Raw genomic sequence first — 10,376 nt, 5'->3', positions numbered from 1 at the left:
CGTTATTCTCGTGTTCGTTTCAACGAAAAGTCCATAGATATCCACATCTTAGCAAAGCAAGACTAAGCCCAGTCCACTCCACTAATTTGGTTATTCTTAGATCTAATGCCATAAAAGCTCATTAGAATCCGTTTCATATCAAAAGGATTTCAAGGCTATGTGGAGCCCAGCTATCATCGTTGAAAGCGAAAACGAACGCAGGCAGACACAGCGCGACTTTTAAAACGTCGAACGCTTAACTCCATCATGTTTTTCTCACTTCAATTCTTTTCAAGAAATCTGGAAATCTTCTAGACCATTTATCCAAGATGGGAGATCCCAGCAGTTTCCAGCTATATCGATACGATCCATCGACTGCCGCTGCGGTCCTGTTTGTGATCCTCTTCATTGTGGCATCCGGTCTTCATACATACCAATTGATCCGGACTCGAACATGGTATTTCATTCCATTTGTTATTGGCGGATACTGTAAGTCTCCAGGGAATTGATATCGCATTGAGAACAGAGCTGACAATGAATTAGTGGAATGGATTGGCTATATCGGGGTATGTACTTTTGCATTCACTCCATCCTCTCGATCGACACAGCCAAATCGAATCCTAACAGGAATCCTTCTTTTACAGAGAGCAATGTCTGGAACCCAAAGCCCCAACTATGAACTAGGACCATATATCCAGCAGACGATGCTTCTTCTCATTGCCCCAACGTTGTTCGCGGCCAGTATCTACATGGAACTCGGACGATTGATCTTGCTCACGGACGGTGAGATTCACTCGATCATCCGACGCAAGTGGTTGACCAAGATATTTGTCTTGGGCGATGTCATTTCTTTCATGATGCAAGGCGCTGGTATGTATTCTTTGCCCACGACCTAGATCTACAGTACTGAGGGTTATCACCGTAGGCGGCGGCATCATGTCATCCGGCAGCGCGAGCTCAATGTCAACAGGCGAAAACATCATCATCGGTGGTCTCGTCGTGCAACTCCTCTTCTTCTCTCTCTTCCTCATCACAGCGCTGATATTCCACCTGCGCATGCGAGAAAAACCCACCTCTTCGGCTTCCCGACCCGATATCCCCTGGGAGAAACATCTATTCGCGCTATACGGTGGCAGTATCCTGATTCTGGTCCGTTCGGTGTTCCGGTTGATTGAGTATGCGCAGGGGAATGATGGATATATCGTGTCACATGAGGTATTTTTGTATTTGTTTGATGCGGTGCTGATGCTTGCGACGATGATGGTTTTTGCGTGGATCCATCCGAGTGAAGTCAATGCTTTGCTGAAGCCAGGGAAGGGATCCAAGGCCATTAGGAGAGTGTATTCGGTGTATTCGATGGTCTGATGAATCTTTATTCATTTATTTCTGATCATCTAGATTTTAACGTTATACATAAGACTTGTTTATAGACTTCTAGCTTCGCCTACATATTTGACTGATTTCTTTTGTGCATTTCAGTAAAACCATTATGATTATCACATGCTCCTCTTTCCTGACTTGTGGCAGTTAGAGTTCAGTATCATATACCTTCTCTCCAACAATCTGCTCATTGTTTCCAGTTGAGTACTCGCATCGTATCACTTTGCTGTTACACTGAATCTTCGATAAGATAAGATAAGACGTTGTCGATGCTGGGCCTCGGTAGTTTGGCGACACGATACTGCTCATTTTGATTCATGGAATCAGGAAATGATTGAAGTATTCTCTGATGAGGTATTCGAATCAGTATTATGTCTACGGTTTGAGTTTTTATGATATGGCACCGGGCCCATGCTCATACTCATGCTCGAATCGCGATTGTTGATTGGCATTGATGTGGACACGACGCCGTTGAATGCTAGTCTGGTTGGAACTTCTGGAATAGAACTCATCATAGAATATGCAGAGTGTCATCGAGATTAAACTAATCATCACACCGTATTATGGACACGTTTCACTAGCAATATCGACTGGCTTACAGCCTCATACTTGAGAATGTCTCCAGTAGCTAGTCCGTTTTGGGAAATCATGTGGCTGGTGCGGTCGTATTATTGGTACCTCCATTATTACGTATGATGTATGATCAGTCCACCCAGTCCGGCCACTCGGCTGTACCTTTCTGACGCCCTGGATAACTTCCTCGATCACAGTCACATCCATCTCCATCCTCTTCCATCTCGCACGTTTTCTCTCGCTTTGGAGCTGGTCTCGTGGGGTAACGTTCCCAAGCGTTCGCGCTCTCGCTTTCTCATTGTCTTTTCTTCTTGTGAGGATGGAGCTTTCGTTGCTGTCACTCTGATCCACCAGCCCCCGATGGGTTCTCTCGGCAGCTTCCTCTTCGTATACTTCCTCGGCGGACTCACCTTCATCCCTCTGGTCCTGTCGCTGGTCCTCCTCTATGCCTACTTAACCCTTCCGCCGCCGCCGCCCTCCTACAAAACATGCGATCAGACGCAGGATGACCCCATTCACCGCCCGACCGATGACCAATACAGCCTCAAGTCCGGGACGGATGAGCTGGCGGAGAAATTCCATCGTATCCATCATGAATCCGATGTCGCGGCCGGATACTTTGCTGTTTGTCGTGAATACGTTCCTGGTGGAGTCAATGGAAAGCCACCCGAAAGAACCACCCCCGCTGGTGAGGTGATCGCCGCCGAAAGCCCTAGTGTCTACCAGACTATGTACAGAAGCCTTTTCGATCGAAAGCAGACACCAAGTATTGAACCGGCCAAGAACAATGGGAAGAATGGGAAAAGGGCTAGGAATGTGTTCTATATCGTTCTCCGGTACTTATTTGACTTCTTTCCCTTTGCTGTCGTGGAGGAGCTTAATGCGCTAACGGGTTGAGGGCGGGGGTTGCAGGCATGGCCATCTGATGCTTTATGATGATGCAAATCAGGTAGAGGTACGATATGTCATTTCCCTCGCACACCATGACGTGAAAATCCACGGCGGGGAAGGGGATATTCCTGAAGGTGAGCTTTGGTTGAAACGAAATGCCATCTGTCTTTCCCGTCGGCTGGAATCGCTGGCGGACCTGGGCGGACCAACACCTCCTTTCTTTCTTTTTTCAGAAAACCTATCAGAGAAGGAGGACTTTTATTTCGCCATGCTTCAGAACCAGACGAAGCTGTGGGATTCGCCGGATAAGCCGCCCAAGGCCCAGAATTTCGACGTTGAGCATATCGTCACCCTTGTCCAGCGTCTGCATTCGTCAGAGAAACAATTGCAGACGCGATGGATCAATGCCGTGCTGGGAAGATTGTTCCTGGCTTTCTACAAGACACCAGAAATGGAAGAGTTTGTGCGGGGCAAGATCACCAAGAAGATTTCTCGAGTCAACAAGCCCAACTTTATCAGCAAAATCGGCTTACAGAAGATTGACATGGGGGAGGGTGCCCCCTTCATCACCAACCCGAGGCTTAAAGACCTGACAGTCGATGGGAATTCCTGTGTTGAAACTGATATCCAGTATACTGGCAACTTCCGCGTGGAAATCACGGCCACCGTGCGGATTGACCTAGGACAGCGTTTTAAGGCGAGAGAAGTTGATATTGTTCTCGCAGTGGTGCTGAAAAAGCTTGAAGGTCACCTATTGATGCGCTTCAAACCTCCCCCGAGCAACCGGGCCTGGATCTCGTTTGAAACAATGCCACATATGGTCATGGATATTCAACCTATTGTCAGCTCAAAACAAATCACATATGGTGTGATCCTTCGTGCCATCGAAAGTAGGATCCGAGAAGTTGTTGCCGAGAGTGTTGTTCTACCCTTCTGGGACGACATGCCTTTTATGGACACGTCCTCACAGCCTTTCCGTGGAGGCATATGGCAGCGGGAGATCCCCAAGCCTGGCTCCGAAGCCGAAATCCCTGATGAATCCGGGGAACAGCCTCAAGTACCAGCAGGCGGTGTTATTAAAGGCGACTCGATCGAAATGCTCAAGACAAAAGATGATCGCACGATGAGTATGCCGGCGCTCTCAGAATCCGTACCCAATCCCCTCAAGTCCCGCAAGGGCTCAAAATCTTCCATCGTGGATCTTCAGAGCAATCTGAGTGCCTTGTCCTCAAGCGTTGAAAAGTCAGGAGAATCTTCCCCGCCACCCCGAGTTATTCGTTCACAGACTTTCTCCAATGCCGCTGATCCTGTGGTTACGGCCGACAACGTCAACGTGGATAAAGCTGCGTATGATAGCAAGGGTGATGAGAAGAGCAGTGCTACCAGTGCCATGATTGAAATTTCAAGTCGCTCTCAGCCTAGCTCACCAAACAGAACGCCTAGTGGATCGCCTCTCACGGACGGTCTTATCGTCCCAGATAGTGTATCACAGAGCCGGGAACCCTCTATTGCAGAATCTATGGAAAGCATTGAGGAACACAGCAGTGGGTCTCCTAAGCGGCCATCTTCTGCTCATTTAAGCAATGATTCTCTCAATATGAGAAGCGCCAGAGACGGCTCTAGCACATCGATAGGGAGCGATAAATCTCGGCGGCGCAGCACACTCGAGACGTTGACCCGATCAGTTACCTCTGCAACAACTTCCTCTGGCGACAAACCTCAGGGAAGCATGTCTTTAGGGACAGCAACGGCTGCGGCCAAGAAATGGGGTTGGAACATGTTTGGAAAGGGTGATCAGAATGCTAGCCACTCAGGGCCTCGACCTGCTGGTACTCCAGAGGAGCCGATGGGGCGGGGCCATCCCCTTCCTCCTCCTGGCACTCCATTACCACGTCCTGAGAACTTTGGTGGCTTCAAGAAGAATAACGTACCTCTTCCGAAACGAAAGCCTGTGCCGCCGCCGCCACTCCCAGAGCGCAACAGGGAATTGAACAAGAGACCCGTTCCTAAACCACCCTTACCGAAGCGGAATACTGTGTCTATTTTGGAACAAGAAGAGGATTTCCAAGATGAATTACTGGTTGTCGAGGCGCCTTACGATTCGGGGCCCAACAGTCCTGCTGATTTTACTTCAAATGTAGGTTTTCGTGAGGAGAGTACCAACCGGGAACCTAGCCCTGCAATGGAGGGCCATGCAAATATAGATAATCAGCCCTTGAAAGAGAATGATCGCCGGCATACTGACCAGAACTCTGTGCCACGAAGTCCAAGCACAAAACATGGCATGGAGATATTTTCACCCACGGACGGGATTATTCCTTGACTGGACGCATCTGCATGATATTGATACCCTGGGCATAAACAACAGAAATCTTACTTACAGGTTATTGATTCATATTATCATTAATAATAGCTCTGCAGTGCAGGGCAGGCGTTATCATTTCCTTTTTACCGGCCATGATTTGCAGTTTGTTCGTCAGCGATCACATTTCCGGTGGGCCATTTCGATGGACGGTCTTTGGTTGGGTGATTGTGAACACTGAGACTTGCTGTAAGTCAAGACTTTCAGCCATTGTGGTAGTGTACGGGGTATGGCGACGAGATATATTCCTGTTTTGTTAGGCAGCTTCAAAGTATACCCATGCCGCGCGTCCGGGCACAGCGCATTATTCCTCAATTCAATAGCACAACTTGTGGATTTTTTTATTTGCTTTGAATAATTTATGACCCTGTTAGAACCATAAAACTTCATTAAGAGCCCTTTCCCACAATATTTATCAGTTGTTAAGCATCCCTTTCTTCCCCTCTCTCATACAACACAGTCGAGTTGGGCCGTTGCCAAGACCCGCGATGCACTTGCAGGCGCCAACTTTCCCGGCCAGACCACCGAAACGTCATTGCCTTGCTGTCTCCTGCACGTTATAATCACTTCCCCTCGCATCGCGGTGCTCTCGTTTTCTGTCCCTCTTTTTGAAGTTTTTAATTTGTCTAGTCTATCTTTCTTTTCTCCCGGTCAGCGCCAGCTCTTCTTTAGTGTTGCTGCGCTGTCCGGTCTGTTGCCCCAACTTCCGCCACATTCGGCCTTCAGTTCCCCTGACCCTCACGGATCGAGCTCACATCAGCCGTCACGATGAGTCGGTAAGATCTTCTGCAGAGATTCGCCCAGCTAAATGCCAAGCATGAGAAACATGCGACTGACATGAACATGCAGTACCGAGGCGGATTTGGCGATTAACATTCGCAAAGCCACTAGCATTGGTGAGTAGTGACCAGTTGTACCCCGATGGTTATGATGATTTATGCTAATCTATATCGCAATTGATAGAGGAAACCGCTCCTAAACGTATGATCTAGTCGCACCCCTCCCCCTCCCCCTCGCCCCGTCTTGCTAGTTCTCTGGCTCTAATAGCATAATCTCGGAATGTCCCGCTGATAACCCCCCAGGCAAGCATGTGCGAAGCTGTATCGTTTATACTTGGGACCACAAGTCCTCTGCCGCCTTCTGGGCTGGTATGAAAGTGTACGGGAGATACCATCTGTTTCCTGATCTATCGGGCCCTTTGGCTAACCTGTGCGCTTTTCTTTCGTTTATACAGACAGCCCGTTCTTGCCGATGAGGTTCAGACGTTTAAAGCCCTCATCACGATACACAAGGTTCTACAAGAAGGACACCCGGTTGTGGTTAGGGAGGCGCAGTCCCATGCCAATTGGGTGGATAGTTTGATGAGAGGTGTTGCAGGAGATGGTATTCGAGGTATGGGAAGCTTGATTCTGCTTCGGTGTTTCCCCGAACGATGCTTTGCTACAATTTGGAGCTACCTCATGTTGGTTATCAAATGTTGATTCGTTAATTGACAGGATACGGCCCCCTTATTCGTGAATACGTCTTCTTCCTCGAATCGAAATTGGCTTTCCACCGAAACCATCCCGAATTCAACGGTAATATATCTTTTATGTCGGATTTGCGCATAGTGGCTTATGATGCCTGCAGGATTGTTCGAATACGAGGAGTACATCAGCTTGAAAACAATCAACGATCCAAACGAGGGGTAAATTGGAAAACTTTGAATTACCTAGATATGCAATTGCTGATAACATTCTAGTTACGAGACGATCAACGATCTCATGACCCTGCAGGATCAGATTGATGCGTTCCAGAAGCTGATCTTCTCTCATTTCCAATCCGGTACCAATAACGAGTGCAGAATCTCTGCGCTGGTTCCTTTGGTGCAGGAGAGCTATGGCATCTACAAATTCATTACCAGCATGTTGAGAGCCATGCACACAAGTAGGGACTACTGCTTCTCATTATCTTGTCGAGCTGGCTGACCTGTTTTCTGTTCGTAGCTACGGGTGAGGCTGAAGCCTTGGAGCCGCTTCGTGGACGTTATGATGCTCAGCATTATCGCCTCGTTCGGTTCTACTACGAGTGTTCAAACTTGCGCTACCTGACTAGTCTTATTACTATTCCCAAGCTACCCCAAGACCCACCAAACCTGCTGGCTGAAGACGATGAGCGCCCGGCTCTACCAAGACGGCCTGCCAGAGAAATTGAACCCGAGCCGACCCCACCGCCGAAGGCGACAGCGCCTGAACCGGAACCAATCAATGACTTCTGGACCAATGAAGCCAAGCGCCAGCAAGAGGAATTCGAAGCAGAGCAACGGCGTCTGCAGCAGCAGTGGGAGGAACAGCAACGACAGCAAATTCTTGCACAGCAACAAGCTCAGCTAGACTTTGAGGAGCAGCAGCGTTTACAAATGGAGCAGCAGCGACTTGCCCAGGAGCAGCTTATGCGTGACCAGTATCAACAACAGAGCCAGGGTCGATTGGCAGAGCTTGAGCGTGAAAACTTGAATGCTCGAGCCCAGTACGAGCAGGACCAATTGATGCTGCAGCAATATGATCGCCGTGTGAAGGACCTGGAAGAGCAGATGAATCAGCTCAGCATTAACATGAACCAGCAGAACACATCAAGAGATGACCAGATCCGCTCTTTGCAGGAGCAAGTGAATACCTGGCGATCCAAGTATGAGTCTTTGGCCAAATTGTATTCTCAGCTCCGTCAAGAGCATCTTGACCTGTTGCAGACTACAAAGAGCCTTAAGTTGAAAGCTGCGTCCGCGCAGGAGGCTATTGACCGGCGGGAGAAGCTGGAGCGCGAGCTCAAGACCAAGAACCTGGAACTCGCCGATATGATTCGGGAGAGAGACCGCGCTCTCCATGACAGGGACCGCTTGACTGGAAGCAACAAGGATGAATTGGAAAAGATCAAGCGAGAACTCCGATTTGCCATTGACCGTGCTGAGAATGCCGAACGTTCCAAGGGCACCGAGATCTCATCGATGTTGTCGAAATACAACCGTGAGATGGCAGACTTGGAAGAGTCACTGAGGGTTCGTTCAACTTGCCCCTTTCTCTTTTTATGTGCTGTACTGATAGACCACCCAGAACAAAAATCGCGCGCTGGAAGAAGCGTCCAGCCGAACATCCGAACGTCAAGGGGACCAGGACCTTGCCCTGCGTGAAAAGGATGAAGAGATTGAAGTCTACAAGTCTGGAATGGAGCAGGCACTCATGGAACTCGAGGAACTGAAACTGGTACGTTGTTTATTTTGCTACAACTGGAGCCAGAGTATTTTGAAGGATGCTAATATACTACCAATTTAAACAGAACCAGGGTGATGCCGACACTGCGTTGGATTCCCAGATTGACACCGTGTTGCACAGCACCGTCTCAAAGATCAATGACATTATTGATTCTGTGCTACAGACTGGTGTGCAGCGTGTCGATGATGCACTGTACGAGTTGGACTCTTCCATGCAAGCTGGTAACCAGAATGCTTCTCCCCCCTACGTACTATCCCAGATCGAAAAGGCATCTGCTTCTGCCACCGAGTTCTCTACGGCTTTCAACAACTTCATCGCGGACGGCCCGAACAGCACTCATGCGGAGATTATCCGTACCGTTTCCATCTTCGCTGGCTCCGTCTCCGATGTCCTGAGTAACATCAAGGGCCTGAGTCGGTTCGCGAACGACGACAAGAGCGCCGACCAAATGGCAAACACAGCCCGCAAGTCCGCCCAGGCAACTGTCCGGTTTTTCCGAGGACTTCAATCCTTCCGTCTGGAAGGCTTGGAACCTCTGCAGAAGACTGATGTCGTCATCAACAACAATCTGGAAGTCCAAAGAGATTTGCAGGCCTTGTCAAAGTTGGTTGACGCATTTGCTCCCAAGAACTCCAAGATCAGCACCAATGGAGACCTGGGAGACCTTGTGGATCAGGAGCTTACCAAGGCCGCCGATGCAATTGACGCAGCAGCGCAGCGCCTGGCCAAGCTCAAGAACAAGCCTCGTGATGGCTATTCGACCTACGAACTGCGTATCAATGATGCTATTCTTGAAGCTGCTATTGCCGTCACCACCGCTATTGCTGAATTAATCAAGGCTGCTACTGCATCTCAGCAGGAAATTGTTCGTGAGGGTCGTGGAAGCTCGTCCAAGACTGCTTTCTACAAGAAGAACAACCGATGGACAGAGGGTCTCATCTCGGCTGCCAAGGCTGTTGCTGGGTCCACTAACACCTTGATCGAGACGGCCGATGGTGTTATCTCTGGCCGCAACTCTCCAGAGCAGCTGATCGTTGCCAGTAATGACGTGGCGGCTAGTACCGCTCAGCTGGTGGCCGCCAGTCGTGTCAAGGCCACGTTTATGAGCAAGACCCAGGATCGGTTGGAGACTGCCAGCAAAGCTGTCGGGGTTGCTTGCCGGACATTGGTGCGACAGGTGCAAGACATCATTCGGGAGAAGCACCGGGACGAGACGGACACTGTCGATTACTCCAAGCTCAGCTCGCACGAGTTCAAGGTGCAAGAGATGGAGCAGCAGGTATGTTGTTTCTTTCGGTCATTCAACATCGCCTGCCTACAGATGCTGACTTTTCATTTTCCTTTTGCAGGTCGAGATTCTCCAGCTCGAAAACAACCTTTCCCGGGCACGCCAGCGGTTGGGAGAGATGCGCAAGATTTCTTACCAGGAAGACTAAAGTCTTGCTATTTCTGGTGTTTGCATTTAAGCGTGTCGTCTCCGCGCAATGGGATTTCAATGGTGGCTGGTGGCTTATTTGACGGTGACTTTGCAAAGGTGTTATTCCCTCAACTGGGTCGATGTGACTGTCTAATTCTGTGTATTTGGATAGACATAGCACGATCTATCTTTTTCTGCATCCTCTCTTTTCCCTTTTCTTTTCTTCCTTTTTCTTCTATTACTTTTTTTCTCTCTTGGTCTCTTGCCATTTCCCCTTCGCTACATTTTTCTTATGTATCTATCTGGATATACCAAAACTAGTAGGAGCAATTGTAATGTTTCCCCCCTTCGATTTCCCGCCTAGCATATCTTTGTGATGCTCTTATGATCGACGCTCCCACATAAACTCGGACACCTTATCTCGAATCAGTGGAGTCCAACCCCACAAAAAGACAATGAACGGTATGAAGATGAACCGTGGATTGAAGGACTGTCATCCAGCGTCCATGACTGCGGAGTTCCCGAC

General features: G+C 49.0%; 3 protein-coding genes across 3 annotated transcripts; all 3 read left to right on the top strand.

The window, feature by feature from the left end:
- The first annotated feature begins 66 nt into the window (after window positions 1–66).
- Window positions 67–1,763, top strand: ASPWEDRAFT_42173 (RTA1 domain-containing protein). The gene is made up of 4 exons (XM_040835728.1): window positions 67–468; window positions 523–545; window positions 624–849; window positions 905–1,763. The coding sequence occupies exons 1-4, from the start codon at window positions 309–311 to the stop codon at window positions 1,342–1,344; spliced, it is 849 nt and encodes a 282-aa protein (XP_040687909.1). The 5' UTR covers window positions 67–308; the 3' UTR covers window positions 1,345–1,763.
- A 316-nt stretch (window positions 1,764–2,079) lies between these two features.
- Window positions 2,080–5,483, top strand: ASPWEDRAFT_42171 (uncharacterized protein). Its single transcript, XM_040835727.1, has 2 exons — window positions 2,080–2,768; window positions 2,845–5,483. Exons 1-2 carry the CDS (start codon window positions 2,293–2,295, stop codon window positions 5,144–5,146), a joined length of 2,778 nt encoding a protein of 925 aa, XP_040687908.1. The 5' UTR covers window positions 2,080–2,292; the 3' UTR covers window positions 5,147–5,483.
- Window positions 5,484–5,629: 146 nt separating this feature from the next.
- On the top strand, window positions 5,630–9,967 carry ASPWEDRAFT_42170 (putative cytoskeleton assembly control protein Sla2). The gene is made up of 12 exons (XM_040835726.1): window positions 5,630–5,961; window positions 6,035–6,081; window positions 6,149–6,166; window positions 6,268–6,343; window positions 6,420–6,577; window positions 6,682–6,762; window positions 6,815–6,872; window positions 6,927–7,111; window positions 7,171–8,219; window positions 8,275–8,424; window positions 8,498–9,712; window positions 9,783–9,967. Exons 1-12 carry the CDS (start codon window positions 5,954–5,956, stop codon window positions 9,867–9,869), a joined length of 3,132 nt encoding a protein of 1,043 aa, XP_040687907.1. The 5' UTR covers window positions 5,630–5,953; the 3' UTR covers window positions 9,870–9,967.
- The last annotated feature ends 409 nt before the right edge of the window (window positions 9,968–10,376 follow it).

The sequence above is a fragment of the Aspergillus wentii genome, assembly GCF_001890725.1.
Source record: "Aspergillus wentii DTO 134E9 unplaced genomic scaffold ASPWEscaffold_5, whole genome shotgun sequence".
In the NCBI taxonomy this organism is placed as follows: Eukaryota; Fungi; Ascomycota; class Eurotiomycetes; order Eurotiales; family Aspergillaceae; genus Aspergillus; species Aspergillus wentii.
The sequence above is the reverse complement of the archived record's forward strand: the minus strand, read 5'-3'. Positions and strand labels throughout refer to the sequence as shown.